At 40.5% G+C, this 21370-nt stretch overlaps 1 protein-coding gene across 5 annotated transcripts in view; it reads right to left on the reverse strand.

Moving 5' to 3' along the window:
* Positions 1-21370, reverse strand: part of ARHGAP10 (Rho GTPase activating protein 10) — a 325433-nt gene that overhangs the window by 127459 nt on the left and 176604 nt on the right. For all 5 annotated transcript variants that reach the window (XR_006817443.1, XM_045997932.1, XM_045997933.1 and 2 more), the window contains 2 exons: positions 9743-9817; positions 3187-3274 (listed from right to left, as the gene is read on the reverse strand). Coding sequence is in view for 4 of the 5 variants with exons in the window: in XM_045997932.1 (XP_045853888.1) it covers positions 3187-3274; positions 9743-9817 (163 nt within the window). In the remaining variant the exon portion in view is untranslated. The remainder of the gene's footprint in view (positions 1-3186; positions 3275-9742; positions 9818-21370) is intronic.

Below are 21370 nucleotides of genomic sequence, written 5' to 3' on the forward strand. Positions count from 1 at the left end.
TCCCTTTAACTGTTTTAGCCATGAATTTCCCAAAGAATAAAATGGGTTTAAAGCTACCTCCTGGAGTGCCAGCACCCTTTGCTCGTCAAGTAACATGTGCAGCTCCTGTATTTTTAGATCCCTCTCCCATTCTTTCCTTCATCCATCTCTTACAGGCTTTCTCAATCTCAGCACTACTAACATTCTGTACCTTTAGAGGCAATGGTAGGTTGCTTCCCACACTATAGGAAGTTTTGAAGCCATCACTGGCCTCCCCCTATTGCATGCCAGTAGCACCCCCTTTCCAGCAATTGTGGCAAGCAACAGTATTTCCAGACATTGCCAGGCATCTCCTAGGGGAAGCAAAATCTCCCCAGTCAAGAAGCCTCATATCCTGGTGACAGGTATAGCTCTAGACGCTGGAGATACTACAATGAACAAGACACATAAGATGCCTGTCCTCAGAAAGCTTACATTCTAATCCCCAGGTGGGAGCTAAGAAGATTCATTTTGTCCATAATTCTCATCCAAACCAGTTAGTTGCTATCAGTGGCAGATAGGGAGACATTAACACATAGATTAAGCATTAATTTTATCCCTTTATCAACTAGGGACAATAATAATGTACTTCACAGTTTAAGAAAAAAAATTTTAAGCAGTGGTTAAAAATAACTTATTTAAATAAAATACTCATAAATAGGTAATAGACATCTATCCATTGATAAATTTAAATCTCATTAAAAAATGGAACAACCAGGGGCACTGGGGTGGCTCAGTTGGTTGGGGTGTCTGACTCCTGATTTCAGCTCAGGTCATGATCTCAGGGTTGTGAGATTAAGCCCCATATCGGGCTCCATGTTCAGTGGGGAGTCTGCTTGAGATTCTCTCTTTGCCCCCCCCCCCATGCTAGCACTCTTTCTCGCTCTCTCCCTCTCTAAAATAAATAAATCGGGGGGGGGACAAAAAAGTGGGACAACCAGGTAACAGGCCTTCTAATATGTTACCACTATGATGTCTTCTTGGAATAGATCAGTATTTTAAAAACCTTCTCTGAATCTAATGAATTCTATAGATTTAACTGTTTATAGAAATCTGATGGCTAAACACATTAAATGACACCGTGACACAATCTGCCATTTCTACTTTAAAATGACCCAGGTTGGGACCTGGGGGGCACAGTCAGTTGAACATCAGACTCTTGGTTTCAGCTCAGGTCAGGATCTCAAGTTGTGAGACCAAGCGCCACGCTGGGGTCTGTTCTCAATGCCGTGTCTGCTTAAGACTCTCTCTCCCTGGGGCACCTGAGTGGCTCAGTGGGTTGAAGCCTCTGCCTTCGGCTCGGGTCATGATCCCGGGGTCCTGGGATCGGGCCCCGCATCGGGCTCTCTGCTGCGGGGGGGGTCCTGCTTCCTCCTCTCTCTCTGCCTGCCTCTCCGCCTGCTTGTGATTTCTGTCTTTCAAATAAATAAATAAAATCTTTAAAAAAAAAAAGACTCTTGGGAGGGAGACAAACCATAAATGACTCTTAATCTCACAAAACAAACTGGGGGTTGCTGGGGGGAGGGGGGATTGGGAGAGGGGGAGCGGGCTATGGACATTGGGGAGGGGAGGCGAACCATAAGAGACTATGGACTCTGAAAAACAACCTGAGGGTTTTGAAGGGCCAGGGGTGGGAGGTTGGGGGAACAGGTGGTGGGTAATGGGGAGGGCACGTTTTGCATGGAGCACTGGGTGTTGTGCAAAAAGAATGAATACTGTTACGCTGAAAAAAAAAAATAAATAAAAAGTTTCTAACTGTAAAAAAAAAAAAAAAAAAAAAAAAGACTCTCTCTCCCTTTCTTTCTGCCCCGCCCTTCGCCCTCTCTCTAAAATAAACAAACAAATCCTTAAGAAAATAAGAATAAAAAAAGAAAAAGGAGCCAGGTTTATAAAGAAACATACAACAACGCTGAGGGAGAAGAGAGCTGTGCAGAGGCAGGTGACTGTGCAGATTAAAAGTGACTTAAAACACATCAATCAAATGAAATGTGTTGACATTATTCAAACCCTGTGGGAATTTAAATAAATATGAAAAGACCTTTTGAAAAACAAAATCAGTAAAAAAATCAAACATGGACTCAGTACTGGATGGTATTAATTCTGTTGGGTATGATCATGGTATTCTTTTTATCTTCTACATTGTCTTTTTAAAGTCCTTATCTTTTTGTAGGCATATACTTACAAATCTATGGGGGCAGCAATATGATGTTTTAGAAAATCCTTCAAAAAGTATCCAAAAGAAGTAGCAGGTAGGGAGACTGAAGAAACAGGAAGGGTAGGATGTTGATGACTGTAGATGCAGGGTAATGGGGCCATGAGGATTCAGTATACTAACCTCCATGGGTTACTGACTTGGAATTTTTCAAATAGATGGATTGCATAAAATATGAAATAGGTAATAGCAGTTCATTTCATGCGCTCATTCAAATCCAAATAATAGATACCTGAAGCACAATCCTATGTGCTGGTGACCAAGAGTTAGTCCTGAGGGAGCACTGCCATTTGCCACACAAAGATCAAAGTCCTCCCACGCACCACAGCAGAGGAATTACAGTCATGGTCTTTTTTCCATTCTTTTACTCACTTCTTTTTTCCCCTCTCGTGGTATTGTTCTTCATCTAATCAAGCTTTTTATCACTAAATTCCTTTCATTTTTATAGAAAGGGTAATGACCTATAGAGATGCTGAACCCTTGTCTAACCCTAGTCCTAAATATCTTCCATAATAAATATAAGACTTGAGTTGAGCTTAAAATCTCAAGTGAACTTCTTTTTGAATAACTTTATATTTACATGTTTTCATTATAAGCCTCTAAGTTCAATGGTTTAAATTTAAATGAAAAAAAATCTTCATGTTTGCCTAAAAGATTAAATGAATTCAGGAAACAGCCTTCTTCCTCACTGTTTCCTAACACTTACCTCCTAAAACTCATGTCTACCATTGACATCTATTTCAAAAAACCAAGTCTATTCCAATTGTGTTGCAACTTACCTAACAACTGACATGCAGCTACTACTCGGCACACTTTTGAAGACACAGATCCCCATAAATGTCCCTCTTTTCATAAGGTTTAACTCAATGACTGATCTCTCCAGGCAGAGTCGGCATCTGCTGTGTGTTAGATGCCCAGGAGCGCAGGCGTCCTTTCTGTCACTGAGAGGAGCTTACCTCAAGTACTGTTTTAGGGCACTTGTTATTGTCTTCACTTCCCAATCTATGGAATTCTCCAGGTCCACCTCATTGCATGTTTTTACGTCTGGTGAACAAGCAAGCAAAACAAACAAACAAACAAACAAACCAGTAATTAGAAACCAGAACATTCAACGTCCCCTGCCCCCAATGGCTCACAAAGCTTCCACTTTTAAATGGCCAAACCACAAATAATTAATTCTGGGATTTCTTATGAAAACATACACAGTTTTTTTCTGGTATAAGCTGTGCTCTATTATTAGACATTCCTAAGCAACTTCAGAAGATCTACAGTGGAGATCAAAGGAACAGGACAAGATGGGGCTGGGAGAAGGGAAGACAGAGTGGGGCATTTCGATATCCACAACTCAAAGCGAACACAGCCATGATGACCGCGAGGCGGACAGTTATCACTGTTATTAAAGACACTACTCAGCAGCCATGGCTTCGAGTGTGGGGCACTGGCAGTGTCTACATATTTTACTGTCTCGGGTGGCATTACGGTCATCACACTTGTTATGACAAGGGAAACAGCACTGTTAACGGCAAAACGGCAAGTCAGTGGGAAGAAAAAGACAGTAAGTCTGGTCCCATGCTTCTAAGATCTGTACTCAACATTATTACCTTTCTGAAGATTAGCGCATGATCCACCAAAATAACAATACAACGATACATCCATTAAAACTCAACCTTCACGTTAACATCACAGTTAATACGCTCATCTAAGAAATACTTATCAGAAGCTTCTATGCAAAACTTCTGACATTCATTCTGAATGAAACCAGTTTTTTTTGTCCTAAAAGTGTTAATGATATGTTTCTTCCAAATGCCCTTTCAGATAGCTAAAGAACTAGATAGAAAAAGATGTGGGGCTTAAACAAACAAACAAATGGGAGGGGTAGGGAGGTAGTAAAGTCTGAAAAGGAAAAAGTGAGTGTGGTTGAAATAAAAGGAGAGAATGGTGCGAAAGGGAAAGGCCAGTACTCTGGGCAGGGTAGTACCTTTAATCCTTCTAAGGCTGGGCTACTGTACCCGGCTGTTGGCTCGGCATGGCTGGGGGGTGGGGTGGGGTGGCATGTTATCACAAACCTGGGCTTAAATCCCGGCACCACCCCGAGTAGCTCTCTACACCACCCAAACCAAGTCAGTTCCAAACCTGTCTGAATTTCAGGTTATCATCTGCACCATGGAAATCAAGTAAATACTCTCACAGAACTCTGAAGAGTGGCAAAGCACATCAGGAATGTGTACAGACTCCCATAAATTGTTTAAATGAGTAGGCAATTACCACAGCTGAGTCACTAGAAGTATAAGCGTTCAGAGGTGGTTCCTACTCAAAGGGAGGGGGCAGCAAATGGGTTATGATGAGTGATATTAAACAATCAACAGAACTTGCCTGGTTTTCTACACTCCCATCATCCAAAGGGGAGAAAAATCAGACATTCCTGGAAGAGATTTTTATTTCTCCCTCGCTCCGGAATGATGTTTCAACTAAGACCTAAGAAAACGAGTCGTTTCAGGCTTCTTTTTTCCCTCCCTCACACTGTATTTGTCTATATAGGGGAGGAAACATCTTGTTAGTTATTGCCTCCTGAAAGGCACTGAAAAGAAAAGCCTGTCAGAATGGGACCACTGCGTTCAGGCAGACACACCACTGATAAAGCTTTGGGCTTGGGCAGGAGGAAGGATAGACGGCAACTCAAATGTTATTCTCAAACTTTCTGAAAACAAAGTGAAACAGGAAGTGATGATTCTTCCACAGCCATAACATCATACATAGGAAGTCAATTACTCCAAAGTCTGGAGACTTTAAAGCACTTCAACAGTTCTTGATTACAGCAACTGACAGCATCGTGCAATAAACTACAACAATGGCAATTGACACTGATTACATTTTGATCAGTTCCTACAATTCAGAACTCATTTGTTACTGAGCTTGTCAGACAAGCCGCAGATACATTCAAGAAATCAAATTAAGCACCCTGATTAAAGGTGCAATCCTTTATAACCAGGACTAAATAATTCTGTTCTAAAGGCTTTGCCAACCAATTACTTCAGTAACTGAATATTCTCTCTCTCATTAAATCAATTATTTAAATCTCATTTTAACATACAAGTCAGATAACATTTTCAATCAACTTGCTACTGGCAAATCAGCATTTTAAAACCAGGAGGCTTCTAAAGGAAATCTTTTATTTTCATCTTTCTATCAAATAATCAGTCTATGTTTTGAAGATAATATTCTTTCTATGGAAAAACAAGCCATTCCTTTGAATTCACAGGATAAAAAGTAGCTGTCATATCAGAAGCTAATGACTACACAGTGCCCATGGTACTAATCCTCTATTACATTTTCACTGTGTTCAAATAACTCAATCATCCCTAGCAGTTCTTTACAATCAGTGGAGGCACTGGGACCAGGTACATTTGCTAATAATTTATTTGGGATTCAAACTTAAAAATGCACCTGAGTGTTCATATCAGAATATATGTTCTACTTTAAACAAGGAAGGAATTTTGCTTCCTTTCCGACCAAGAGACAACACCCTTAGGGATTAGTTAAAACTCTAAACTAACAAGCACAGATACCAAGAGTTGACTTTTTATTTGGGCTAATGTTTCATAATTATGCAACCAGTGTTCTTTTTTTTGAAACTGGAAATTTTTGGCCCCACCTAAATACAAAGTGCTGACACCCTTCTGAATATTGACTTGGGCCCCACTTTAAAGTACTTGACGGAGCACGCTGATTGAATGAATTTTGAGGACACTCTTTATAATCAAAATCAGAATTTTTTCACCTACATTACTTTTTCCCTCCAATCTATATAAAAAAGTTGTCCTACAAATAAACAAGGTAATATTTTATAAAGTAAAACTTCTAAATTAGTTTTATTTCTTGTTTTCTATGCTTCTGTGTCTAAAGATAAAATCATCCAGCCTGTTTTGCAAGTTAAATTTAGAAATAACCACCAAATTCACCAACACACATAAGCTACCACCACATTTTTCTCACCGTTTCCCCACCCTGCTCTGATGTGTTCATTCTTCAGTGGGGAGGTGGGAAGAATACTGACAATTCTAACCCATCTCAGTTCTAACCTACCAATAGCTATTGTAATTAATCTGTTATATTCTCACCCCATTTACTAAAAATCCATGACTCACCCAAAGACACCTCATCTGATATTTCTCCCTTCCCTCCCCAAGGGCTCCAAGTTTCTATTTAAACGAACAAACAACTTTTACAAAACTATGTCTGTGCATGCCCTCTGTTAGAGCAAAAGGGGAAGGAAAGAAAAACACCTGGAAAGGGAACGAAGACAATTGCTCACTTGGGTTTTTGTGTTGTTTTTTTTTTTAAACTTAAGGAGGTTGGTTCAGGAAATGTAGCAGACCTCTACCTTCTGCTCCCAGAATGGAAGACGACTAAGACAAACAACACCCATCCCCATGACCTGACCGGGAGGAGTAGAGATGACAGGCCTATTTAGCGGACTTTGTATGGTCCACTTTCATTAGGATTTCTGGTTGGCAGAGAAGAAGAGAGAAGAATGGGGTGGAGGAAAGGGGGGTGCGGAGAGAAGATGGGAGAGGAAAAGAATGGAAAGAAACATTTATTTTAATCTTAAATACAAGGAGTGAAAACACACCAAAAAGCAAGACAGGTGAAGAAAACATGCAAGATACTAAGCATGCATCCTTTCTTTAGAAATTATCACATTTACACAAGTGTACTTATATACTTGGAAAACATTTCAAACAATATACAAATATCTTACATAGAAACTGGCAATAATAGAAAAACATCCAAGTAAATAATTAGCTCTCCAGAACTAAAGAAACCAAGTAAATGGAAGTTGTCAAAAAATAATAAATGTCTTGGAATTTTTCCTCAGATACTAAAAAATTAAATTATTTCTCATCTCTACAAAAAACAAAAGCATTACACAGAAATTGTACTTTGAAAAATTCAAATCTGACGTAAACACTACCTAGAGAAATGGTAACCTAAAAAATAAATAATAATAACTGCCTAGTACCACAATGGGCTTTTACTGCCCATACAACTAACTCTCCAGAGGGGAGGAATTATGGATTGGTTTAAAAGAGCAAAGCTAAAACTCTGGTGAACTCATCCAATTTTTTTTTTCTCTTTAAGATACAGAACCCTGGGGGCGCCTGGGTGGCTCAGTGGGTTAAAGCCTCTGCCTTCGGCTCAGGTCATGATCTCAGGGTCCTGGATCGAGCCCCACATCGGGTTCTCTGCTCCGCAGGGAGCCTGCTTCCTTTCCTCTCTCTCTGCCTGCCTCTCTGCCTAGTTGTGATTTCTCTCTGTCAAATAAATAAAATATTAAAAAAAAAAAAAAAAAGATACAGAACCCTGGAACAACCCAGGGAGGTGAGCAAAGATGGAAACAAAGAATGTCCAGGGGACAGGGTATACACAAATATACAGAAATTCTAAAATCCCTTTTTGTGGAAGAGGTATAAATTATATGTTTTGAACACTTAGTGAATCAAGATAGAAAGATTTTTTTTTTGATGGAAAGAGATCTCTTAAGGGAATTTTAAATTAGGATACAGTGAATAAGTCTATTCTCTTAAGAGCTTAAAGTTTGAGTTGGTAACAAAGCAACAAGAAAGTGGTATTAATCCTAATAAAAATGCAAGGTTTGAGACTGGCAGTTTTAAATTCATACTAGGAATTATTTATGGATTAAATTAAAAAAAAAATTTCTACTCTGTAGCGCCCCCCTCCCATAAGGAGATAACAAGTCATTATCTTTCCCTCTCATCAATTCTTCAACTTCCTGAAGAATCACTTCTTGGGAAAACACAGCATTTCCTTTGTGAGTAGCTGAAATCAGGTTGTATCATGCTTGTATCCCCAACTTCTCTGCTCTTGAGTCTCATGGAAAGTGAAAACCGTTTTCCAGGTCATGAATTTTTGAGGGTTTAGGTATTTTAAAACACCTTGCCAGTTCAGGATTATCTTGAGACATTTCCCATGAGCAGAGGAAACTACCACCTTAGTTCAGGGATGCAGATCAAGTAGGATTTTATGAGATTAAGAACAACTTCTGAGACAGCTTAACACTTCAGCGGGACCACAGAGACACCCTTGTTTGAACTTCCCTTGAACATTAACAAGATAATAAAAATAATGCTAGGATCCTTGTGACCAATTTACTGCCAAAGTGTGCCTTTCAGCCAAAATATCCCTTTCTGATAGGAACAGTCTTCCAATTCTAATCATTATTACGCCATCTTGGAAATGAGAGAAGTGTTTCTAATTTTAAAATTAACTAAAAGCAGATGCTGGAGTCCCATTAAATTCTTCCAGCTGCTACTGAACCACTGGCAACCTGAGTCTATTTAATTTGGAGCCCACTAATGGTAAAAAGGAAAATCTGACTGCCAAAATTACACACCCAAGTTAAACCAGAGAGGCAGAAAAAGAAAACAGCTCATGAAAGCGAATGTATTCTAAGACAGCTCTCCAACTGATGACGGGCGATTTTTCCTGTGGTTAATAGCTAAAAAAAGGTTATTGCTTATTAAATCTTTAATTCAAATACAGCCAAACAAGCAATCCTATCTGCAACATGTCAGTTGATTTGATTCATCTTGGTTTATGCTTCCGAAAACTGAGTCTTCCCTACAATGCTTTAAGATGCAGACAGGTTTAGATGCATTGACAGCATACCTAAGGGCATTGTTAATATTGATTAATTAAAGTGAGATATCAAGTTAATTAATATTTAGCAAGGTCAAAATGACAGATTGGCTTGACATGCAGGCCCTCAAGCCTGATGACTTATCATCACTCCTCAAGAGGCAGCCTGCTTTGGGGTGGGGAGAGAAGTGGGGCCCCTTACAGGTGGCGCTGAATTGACAGCAGCGTGTAATGTAAAAGCGCTTTGTCATTCACGTAATGTCTGGGGTAATGAAATGAATTCACTTTCTGGCTTCCTCTAGCCTGCGATGCCAAAGAACACTGTGTTATCAGCACAGATGGAGCAGGCATGGTTCTGGAGAAGAGCCTGGTGCAAACTACAAACAAGCCACTGTGAATACCAATGAATCTCGGAGAATCAGATCCTTGCTGTCAAGTGACAGTTTTGGAAGCAACATAAAAATGAGTGAGTCCCAGTGGTCTTGTCCAACCAAATGTACTGTCAAGACTCTGGACAGGCAATTTGGAAGCCCTGCAAATCACAGAGGCCTGCCTTCTACTCTCTTCTGAGAAGCAAGCGCAAGACCTTCAGCCATGAGCCTGCATTCTTTTTCCACGCCCCCCTCCCCACACCATTTCTTAGTCAGTAAAGAGGAAGTGGATAATCTGTGCGGAGGCGAACACTTAATCTACTTCTCTGCATCATCTATCTCTGCTCAGGAGAAAGCTCATCCAGGCAGGACAAGAACAGAATGGATTCACAAGTATGCTGTACATTACTATGAAAAAATTAAGTGGTGAAGTCAATGAACATAAATAAATAATGCATGGAAAATGATTAGAAAAGAGGCATACCCATCAACATACTGAGAAGTCTCTGGACCTTTGAACTCACCCCCACAACTCTGTACAATCCTTGGTCATTTATACCTATTGGGAGAGACAAAGTTGTTAGCAAAATACAAGACTGTCATAGTTTAAAAGCTGGCAACAAACAATTGCATTCAGAATCTTTGCTAACTCACATTAGCAGCATTCCTGTTGACTATAAAAATAACGTTTGACAAAAGCAAGTGTTTACCAACTTGTTTTAGCAGCTTGGTATTCATGAGTTATGGTTGGAAAATAATCTCATAAAAACAATGTTCCATGTGGACAAAATGTAATGAGTCAATGTTAATGAAAGAAGTTCCTTAAGTAGTACTCATGTGTACCAAAGCATTCTGTAAAGATGCATTGTAACTTTCATGTTTATTATGTTTACTTATTCTGGACGTTTTTCTTGAGAAGTTTAAGCCTTTTAAGAATAGCATGGTGTTAATTAGTATACAGAAAGAAATCATTATCTTCATGATTCTTTAAGACCATGGAAATGCATTCAAAACTAAGGCAGAACTGTTTTTGTTTTTGTTTTTAAGAGCTGTTATATGCTATGTCCAGTGAGGAGCTCTGAAACTTCCAAGGAACATTACTACAAAGTATACATCAAAATGAATCAAGTCACAGCATTCTCTGTCTGCAGAGCCAGGGGAAACAAAGTCTCTCTTTGCACAACAGACAAGAAGTAAAGGCAAGAAAATGTACTGACCGACATAATTTAGTATATTGAATACATGGCACGTTTGGATTCTGATTTGAATAAACCAACTTGTAAAAGGGCATTTTTGAGGCAATCAAGAAAGTCTGAGTGACATGAAGATTAGCTCAGAAAATGTCCTTATTTTTTTAAGGTACATACAGAAAAGATTGAAAGGAACCTGAGATTTGCTTTAAGAGCAAAGAAGGGACAGATGAAGCAATTTTAGTAAAACCTTTGTAATTGCTGAGCCTGAGTACTAGGAATACAAGAGTTGACTGTATCACTCTCTACTGTTTTTATGCTTGAAACCTTACATAATAAAATGACTTTCAAAAAAACAAAACTTATCTTTATTTCTCAAAAGAATTACAGTCTGCTCCCTGTGTTTGTGGTCTGCACCACCAATGCTAACACTAACAAGAACACAACTGGCTGAAAGGAAGATGATGCCTCTAATCTTCCAAGGTTCCAAAACAAAACACCATCCAAAAGGCCATGGAATTTGCCCAAGCGAGCTTACTTTCTTTTTGCCTCCCTACATAGGTGATGAATAAAAAACCAGACAGATTCTGAAGGGCTGGATTCCAGTCAAGGCTCAGTCACTCCTGAGCTCTGAGACCTTGGGCAAGACCGGAGACTTAGCTCTGAGTCTTGATAAGGTATCTGAGATCAAGGATAGCATCTTGCACCTTGTGTTACGGTGGGAGGATATTGTGACAATATTAACGCACATACTGTCAGTTCCAACACACGGCACACATACACGCTTTTACTATTCCTTGCAAGAAAACACGTCTTTATTTTCCTTTTCTCTATTTTGCCTTTCGTGTATTTCTCCTTAATCATCTTTTAAGCTTCTCAAATGTCCTACTTATCTATTGTAAGCAAAATTTTGCATCCCCCCAAATTCTATAACCCTCACTACCTCAGAATTTGACTGTTTGGAAATAAAGTCTTTAAAAGAGGTAATTAAGTTAAAATTAGGTCATTAGGGTAGACCCTAAACCAACACGACCAATGTTCCTATAAGAAGTTGGGACATACACACACACAGAGGAGAAGACGATGTGAAGACACAGGAAGAAGATAGTCATCCACAAACCAAGGAGAGGGGGCCCTCAGAAGAAACCAACCCTGCTGACACATGGACCTCCGATTTCTAGCCCCAAGAATTCTGAGAAAATAAATGTCTATTGTTTAAGCCACCCAGTCTGTGGTACTTCACTACGGCAGTCCAAGCAAACACATACACCTTCTCTCTCAATTATCTCCAAAGAGCTCAAAGAACCAGAAGAGCAAAGGCTAGCCTTTCAGTCTACACATATCTGTTCTAAAAGGTGCTTTGAACGCTAAAGAATCAAAGCAGCAGAGAGGCATCTTCCTGATGGGGAAGCTCACAGACTCCAAGAGAGAGAGAAAAATTCAGGTCAGCCCTGCCAGGAGTTGATAAAAAGGAAAGGAAATTGTCCAGAAACACAAAGATCAGAGTTTGAGCCTGCTACAAGAGAAAAGACTGGGCCTCATTCCTTCCATCTCCTAGAGGCCAGAAGGCCATGTCTGGAGAGTTTAAAATACCAGAGGATTTGTTTTCTCAATACTCCTCTATTTAAGAAACCTAAAATGATTTGACCTCAGTGCCAGAAGCCAAAAGAGTAAGTCATATTCTGCAGTTAAACAAACTGTCTTTGAGAAGGGCCTGAGATACATAGAGAAATGAAATAAGAATGTTGCTTCAGCAATAATCATCACTCTGTGCTGGTAATTACTATCAGATAATTGATCAAGTTCAAATTCATCAACCTGAGAGAAGCTGAGTTAATTGCTAATGCATAATGAAAGGTGCAGGGGGGAATTGATGCTACTCAACGCAGTTTCTACTTTTTTTTTTTTTATTTTTTTTTAAAGATTTTTTTTTTTATTTATGTATTTGACAGAGAGGGATCACAAGTAGGCAGAGAGGCAGGCAGAGAGAAAGTGAGAGGGAAGCAGGCTCCCTTGTGGAGCAGAGAGCCCGACGCGGGACTCGATCCCAGGCCCCTGAGACCATGACCTGAGCCGAAGGCAGCGGCCTAAACCACTGAGCCACCCAGGCGCCCCCAGTTTCTACTTTTTTAAGGTGAAATTTAAATAAACCTTATATCAAAGCAGCTTGGAAACAGCCTGTAAAACACACACACACACACACATTCAAGTCATATAGGATTTTGGTTTTTGTTACAATGTCCTTAAAAGCTCTGAATTAGAAAATTGGAACATACTTTGTATCTATGAACACACACATGTCTTATAAAAGACAACAAATAAATACACTTGAAGAATATAAACCAATCAATATGCCAAGTGCCATGAGTGGGTTTATCACACAGTCTCTCTGGCTTCTCTTCCACATTTTCCCCTTTCAGTCAAAGGAGTCACTATGTCTAATTGCCAAGTATTAGAATTTTGAAATTTTCTTTGACTTCGTCTCTGTCACTTTCCAAATTCAGTAGGTCAGTGTGCACAATTTCTTCAAACTTCGGACTAATCTCTGCTCCTTCAACACAGTCTTGAATTTTATACACACACACATTTATTAAGGCATCCTTGCAGGGAAGCACACATGACCATAATTCATTCTGAACATCATCAATTTTTTTGTTTTTCAAACGACTTTGATTCTAAGTTCTCTTCCATCCCCATTTAAGAGTAAGCCATCAGGGGAAAAAAAAAGAGTAAGCCATCAGATCAAGTCTCGATTCCAGAACAAGTAGGCAAGGCATAAACACATCAATACCAGCATGGACCCTATCTCACCTACCCACATTTATCGTGGACTATTTACCTTCTTCAGAGCAGACCCCAGATTATCACCCGGAGGAACTAAATTCATTCCTTCCTGAGGCAGAGGTCTCATCTGACAGAAATGTTCTTCCCTTTCTCTTCACAAATTACTCATCTGCCAAGTATTTATTCATCAAATACATGCCAGGTGCTGTTTTAGCTGCCCAAGATTCAACAGTGAGCAAAATGAAGTCCCATCCAGACCTTCAAAACCAGATAAAGTCCCACCTTTCCTACCACCAGCCCACAGTGATATTCCCTTTCTCTGAACAGGACTCATAATTAATTCCTCTTAACACATGATTACATTTTAAAACAAGCCCACGATCTCTTATTTGTAATTCCCAAAATAAAAATCTGAAGGCTTGACCTGATATCAGATTATTTATGTCTGTATTTTTCCCCCACTCAGTGTAAATAGTCCTAATTAACCATGTTAAAGGTAATTTCCACACACAACCCATCTGGAGATGTTATATACTGTCTACATTACCTTTCTAAAACACAGCCAGCCTCATGATTTTCATAATGTGTTCTACCTTCTCTTCCCAAATACATAGAGACATGGAAAGATACTTGCTCAATCTCAGTTTTTGTTTTTAATAGCTTTCATGGTGCCTTGCAGAGAATGGCTGAGTTGAGAAGAGACATGGCCAGGGTGATTTGACTTGAAATTAACTTGGAACTACAGAGATAGATTGGACTTGGTCTAAAACAGACACTGCAATTAGGAACTAAACACTTAAAATATCCAAGTTATTACAATCTTTTCAGGATATCAACATTCTCTGATGTCAGTACTACAAGACTTTAAATTTTGACAAAAATTTGTCACCTAATCAAAATGTTACAGACCCAGAGTTTTTTTTCTTTTAATAAATAAGATTGTTTCTGATCAGTAGTAAAGAAAGGGTAAGTGCTCTCCATTACCATGATGAGCACCTGCTGACAGCTGTCCCTGGGCAAAATGGACAAGGTGAAATCAAATGTGTCTTCCTTCCCACCACCTGTCTCCTCCAATCTCACACAGTCCTGTCACTGAGCACCAGCCACATCTTTCTTGAGGAGAAAGTTAATAAGTGGAAATGAGTCAGATTTCATCATCATCTCTGCCCAACAGCTTTCCTCTCAGAGCCCAGATGATGCTGCCAGAACTAGAGTCTAGTCTATTCTATACAACACCTGACAGAACTACCCAACACCAGTGGGCACTCAGAGGTGTGGCAGATGGGCTGGAGAAGCAAAAAAGTAAGATGCTCTGGGACAATAAAAGAATTAGATGCAGAAGGAAAAGAAACCCAAAGAGGGTGGATAAGTTCAGTTCAACAACAGAGCTGGGGGCAAAGGCTGGAGTGGCTGCAACTGGCAAATAAATGTACTGAGTAAGAAGAAAACAGGAAGTGGCATTTAGAGTAAAGGAAGAAGAGAGAAGACAGATAATTAAAATACACACACACACAGAGGAAAGGTCAACAAAGACCAGAATGAAAGGAAGGAGAAATGGGAAGTAAGTAAGAAGATAACAGACTAGAAATTATGTAACATTTAAATTCTTATTAATTTCATAAAACATTGTGCACTTACTGTATTTTAAGCAGCAAGGTAGAATAAAGTGAAGACCAGGTAAAATTTAGAAGAGAACTAAAATTAAAAGAGAGAGCAACTTGGGACCAACCCAGCCATAAAGTCTTGTCTTTCCTCTCCTTTCTGGCTTCAGGAGCAGATTCCACACCTGGTAACTCAGGATTCTTAATAACTTGCAGGATCCTCAGCACATGGTATACATTTAACAAATGAACTGGATAAATTCATGGATAAGCTGGATAAATGATTAAAAAACTGATGATTGGGGCACCTGGGTGGCTCAGTGTAACCTCTGCCTTCGGCTCAGGTCATGATCTCAGGGTCGTGGGATTGAGCCCCACATCGGCCTCTCTGCTCGGCGGAGAGCCTGCTTCCCCCTCTCTCTCTGTGATCTCTCTATCAAATAAATAAATTGAATTTTTTTTTAAAATAAAAAGTTGATGGTTGATTTGTAAAGTGATAAGGACAAAAAATAAAAAGGATAGAAAAGGTTATTTGTTAGTAGAAAAGAGAGATAGATGTAACAATATAAAAAGAGTAAGACTCAAAGTGGAACTCTAAATACTTTTGATGGTAACAGGCACAAAATTATTAAAAAGAATTTTCCAAGTGTATGATTCTACAGAAATAAATGACCATATGTTATGGGCCTATTAACTAACATTCATTCAGTTCTCATATAGTAACCAGCGGAGTGCTTGGCATGGAATGAGGTAATTGATCAATATTTGTGGAAGGACTGAGTCATTTATTTGCATTTGTGCTAGCTGACAACAGGGTCAATGACCTTAATGAAAGGTCATTAATATCCAGGCTCACATTCACAGAACTTACATCAAAAGTCTGCAACATGCCATCATTAATAAAACATACACACAGGCACGCACACACGCACGCATAAATACAAATGTAGGTCTACGTGCCCCAGTGCTGCAAAGATGAATTCCCCTTTGGGCTACGTAATGAACAAACATATAATTGTATGCATCTATAAATATTAATCATAGTTGTAAGTACGTTTTATAATTATATATAATAAATATTAACTAACCTTGAGAGACTCTTGAAAATAAAAGGAAAAAAGCACCATAGGTAAAGTGATTAGGAAAAACTCGTGAGGAAATGACCCAGCAACAAGGCTAACAATGATATGCTATAAAGGTGCCCCCAAAATTAGCAAGGAGGAGGCTCGTGAATAGTGCTTCAGGTCATCAGTGAATTACAAAAAATTGATAATGTGTCCCTTACATCTATTTATAACTAATCCTCAACACACACTCTATTTACATGGCTGCACAAATCTAGTAAGTACTTTCCAGGCTATCCACATAACTGGGTTACATAAAAATAAACAGCTTCGTACACAAAGATGCCCTTCCAAGATACAAGACAATTCATACTACTTCAAGATTCTGTCAAAAACACACATTTTATTAAATTATTTTTAAGTATAAGCAGGCAGAACCAAGGATCATCTGCTCTAGTCCACCAAAGGGACATACCATTCATCATCATAAATGTAAGAGACTGGATTCCTAGAATTCTAGAACTCTAAAACTTTGGAAGAACGATGCATGGTTTTTAACACATCCAAAGAATTAAATACTACAAAAAGGGTAAGAAACAGATTTTAAGCCCTGAAAGAGAAGACTGACTACAGCTGATAAGAACATGTTAAGCTTTCTAGATCTTGGTTCCCTCATTTAAAAAAAAAAAAAAAAAAGGCATAATCAGGAAACACAAGTTTGTTGAGCTTAAGTTTGTAAGATGAAAATTATTATGAGTTAAGGTTGCTGATGTCCTGGAAACTTCCAACTGTACCACTACCCCCATTGTACAACCTGGTAAGTTGCTCAATCTGTGTCTCAGATTCTTTATCTGAAAAATGAGGTTAATGGTGGCATGGAGTTGTCACGGAAATGAAAGGAAACAACATGTATAAAGCATGTGCATGAGTCTCACATACCAACCACTCATCACAAGCTTTAGTTGAGCATAAAATTCAAAATCAATATCAGAAGAGCTAGGTACAAGCCACAATACATACGCACGTTGCCCTGACTGAGGTGTGTCGTCTATAGCCTACTTTTATACCATAAAGCACAGGTTGAGAAGAGGGTCAAAGTTTATTCAGTATGAATGGGCTCATGGAAAATATGAAATTCCTGTTCACTGATCACATTTGGAATTTCTCCCTGATAGGACGAGGATGTGGGCTGCAGAGAGAGAAATATTACAGACAGACAGCCACTGTCCGCGGGGGAAACCACTCCTATGAAGTCGGGGATTCACTCTCAGGGGCCTCCACACACACTTTTCAGATAAATCCACTTCTGCACTGTGATGGATAGCCTCTCCACTAGCAGGGACTTTGAGGAAAGGTATCGTGATTTCATTCACATGGTATTCTCACGCCTACACCAACCATGGACTGAGCTCAGAAACCCGACAGCTCAGCGCGCGAGGGCCACGGTGCCCACTGAGGCTGGCGGCCACATCCACTTCTGTTACTGCATCCCATCTCAGCAGAAGCCATGAGTATGGACAAAGTGCAAGGCAAATATCCAAGTCCAAGCCAATACTTTTGAAAGCAATGTTCACTTCAGGACTCTTCAGACACATACAGGCTTGACTCTAAGACTTATCCTTTCAAATCCAAGTCTCAAGTACGAAGGGTATTTGGTTTATTAGCTGCTACATTGATATTAGGGTCAGAACAGACTATTCCATGTGGCCAGGCTCATTTATAGTTCCTAGCCCACGTGAGGAAAAGCATTTTTGCTTCAGACAACCCCTAGATTTGCTGCTATTTCTTGCACAAACACCCCAACCCTTGGGCAGGGCGCCTCCAGCAGGGTTGGGGAGAAACTACAAACTAACAGGAAGTTTCCTCTTTCATTAGTAATACTTGGGGTCCCAAACTCTCCCCAGAGGTCTGACGTTTTGCTGTCCCAGATCTGACAGATCTAGCTACATCTCATTCAATGTGTCCTTCCATGTCGTCTCACAGTGGAAGTCATGGGGAAAAGAGTGTCTCACAGTCCCTGGGCCGCCCAGCAGAATTGGCCTCCCCTCCTACCTTCCTCTCAACTTACTCTACTGCCACAGGATAATTCTGTCTTCGAGGCAGGAGATGAAGATCCAGATCCCAGCTCTGCCACTTTCTAGTTGTGCGAACTATGACAGGTTGACCCTTAACGTATTCCAAGCCTCAGATCCTCATTTGCACCTGAGCCTAACAAGATCGATCTCCTCAACCACCTATTGAGTTTTGTAGGCGCTGGGTGAGCTACAGTACATGAAATACTTGGAAAACAAAATGCCATTTATTACTAGGGTTTTAAATAGTGTCAGATGCAGATTCCACACTGATATTATGTCTTCCACTGATATTATGATTATGTGTTACCACTTATGTGATATTAGAGACTTTCCAAGGTGCTGCAAAGATTCTCAGCAAAGGGAATAAATCTTTCTTGGGCTGATGGTGCCCCTTCAGAAGTCCATGGTAGAGCTGGTAGGGAAAGAAGGCATCACTTTAGAATGGCTTCATCTCAAATCTGGATGAGCACTTCGGAGACTGACACTTAAATCTCCCTGCTCCCCTTTTCTGCTGTCTACAGTTTCAAACTTCCTCTATTCTTTAAAAATTTTTCAGGGGCACCTGGATGGCTCAGTCAGTTAAGCGTCTGCCTTCCGCTCAGGTCATGATCTCAGGGTCCTGGGATTGAGCCCCACATTGGGCTCTCTCCCTCGTGGGGAGCCTGCTTCTCCCTCTCCCTCTTCTGCTCCCCCTGCTTGTACTCTCTCACCATCTGTCAAATAAATAAAATCTTTTAAAAAATAAAAGCGTGTCTGTATTCTTTTGTTTATTTCCAGCATCTTTAGGAAATCAGCCTACAGAGTCTCCATCTCCTCGTGTTCGTGGATGTTGAGAGCGTCGGCACTAAAAACTCAGCCTTGGATTTGAGTTGCTCTCTAATGCTTTCTAGCTGAGCTTAAACCCAAGTCAGGGGCACCTGGGTGGCTCAGTGGGTTAAAGCCTCTGCCTTCGGCTCAGGTCATGATCCCAGGGTCCTGAGATGGAGCCCCACATCAGGCTCTCTGCTCAGCAGGGAGCCTGCTTCCTCCTCTCTCTCTCTGGCTGCCTCTCTGCCTACCTGTGATCTCTGTCAAATAAATAAATCAAATATAAAAAAACAAAAACAACAAAAAAAAAACACACAAGTCAAATCACGTCTCTTGGCTTCAGGTGCTCATGTAAAATGGAGAAATATTGTCTCATGGGGTTCTTGTAAGAAGTACAACCTGTCCAGCCTGGCTACTCTCTAGCTTCTGCCTCCCAACTCTTCACCCAGTGGTTTTTTTCTTGGTCTTCTTCCTGCCTGAATTTGCTAGAGCAGTTGACTGACATAGGTATGGTATGACTTTCTCTTCTTTGGAACTGCCCCTCTTCTAGATTCCTTTATACCACATTGTCTTGGGTTCCTTCTCTGACCCGCGACTATGCTGTGCTCCTTAAGTCTTCTTTTTTCCCCATACTCTCTAAATGCAAAGATCCCCCCCAAAGATTCTGCCTTTGCCCCCTTATCTTCTTCCCTCACCATCCACCTGGCATGAGTTTATGACACTCAAAGCTCCACCTCTCTGAAAATCATGCCCACCGTCTCTTCTGTCGCCTTCATTTTATTTCTGACAGAAATGTCACAGACATGTTGAATTTGTACCAGAGACCAATCCCAACCCCTTTATTCCTCTCAAACCTACTGCTCCTCCTGCATTCTCTGTCTTGGCTAAACGTGTCTTCCACCTACCTTGGCTGGAAAGCTTACAGTTTACCTTCCCTTTTCCCTACCTTCTACAACATGTCATCAGATTTTGTTTTTCTGCCAAGTCTCTCATCCTATCCATCCTTCTTTCCATGGCTGACGCCCTCGGTTAAACCTCCATAAGCTCCATTGTGGATTATTTCTAAAATCCAACCAGGCATCCTGCCTGCCATCCCCTCCATCCCAGCTGGCTCCCATTAAATCTACTTCCTCTCATTGAAAGATGTGAACACACTCCTGCTCAAATCTGTCAACATCTCACCACTGCCTACAGAGCCAAGGCAAGCATGCAACACAGCCCTTGGGATCTGCCACACTCTGGCCTCGACTGTTCACAAAGCATCTTGTCACATCATACCCATCCACCCCCTCTGCCAGCAATACCCCAAGGAAGGTGAACACCATCTGTTCCACCATCTCCCTCTGGAACAAAGAACAGGTTTGCCTGCAACCTTGGAAAATAGAGATAGTGTCTCCATGTAGAACAAAGGGCAGGCATGCCTGTTGGCCATAATAAAAGACTCCAAGTTTTCCAAGTTCAGAGGCTTTTTGCTTTTATAATATGACCCTCTCTACAGTGCCCTTGGGAATCAGGGACCAACACAAAATTTACTACTATGGCTACTGAGAGTGATAAACTACCCTTCATCTCTGATCCAGAAGTCTTGAGTTTTCTACTAGCATCCATGAAACTGCAAAATAACTTGCATAAAAGCATAAAATCAGGGCCTTCGCTGCCTTGAAACTAGATTGAAGATAATCTTTAAGAAAAGGAAGCATATCACCACCACTTTTCTCTTCTAGTATTTTTCCTGTAGGAAACACCCCAAAAGAATCCCATCTATCACGTGCATGCCCAGGAATACATAAGTATCAAATAAGCTAGAATGGATGGAATAGCTAAATAAAAAATAAATGCATTTTGTTTTCAAACTCACTCATGCAGCTTAAGTCATCAAAAATTTTTACTTATGGGGGCACCTGGGTGGCTCAGTGGGTTGAGCCGCTGCCTTCAGCTCGGGTCATGATCTCGGGGTCCTGGGATCGAGTAGGAAGCATATCACCACCACTTTTCTCTTCTAGTATTTTTCCTGTAGGAAACACCCCAAAAGAATCCCATCTATCACGTGCATGCCCAGGAATACATAAGTATCAAATAAGCTAGAATGGATGGAATAGCTAAATAAAAAATAAATGCATTTTGTTTTCAAACTCACTCATGCAGCTTAAGTCATCAAAAATTTTTACTTATGGGGGCACCTGGGTGGCTCAGTGGGTTGAGCCGCTGCCTTCAGCTCGGGTCATGATCTCGGGGTCCTGGGATCGAGTCCCGCATCGGGCTCTCTGCTCGGCGGAGAGCCTGCTTCCCTTCCTCTCTCTCTGCCTGCCTCTCTTGTGATTTCTCTCTGTCAAATAAATAAATCTTTAAAAAAAAAAAAAAAAAAATTTTTACTTATGTGTATCAGAAAAGAGACTCAAACTCAAGGCAGAAGTTGGCTATTATTTTTTTCAAGACTCTGCTTCCTCTCTTCTCTACAGAGAGCAGAACATCAGGAAAGCCCTAAAGGTGTCTCGCTGCTGCCATCTGTCTCTCCACCTCAGAGCAGCTGCGACATCAGGGACTAAACAATTTTGGCCAACTCTGGGCAATCTCCTTTTTAAGGGGAGCGG

Source organism: Meles meles, chromosome 2 (genome assembly GCF_922984935.1).
Source record: "Meles meles chromosome 2, mMelMel3.1 paternal haplotype, whole genome shotgun sequence".
NCBI lineage: Eukaryota > Metazoa > Chordata > Mammalia > Carnivora > Mustelidae > Meles > Meles meles.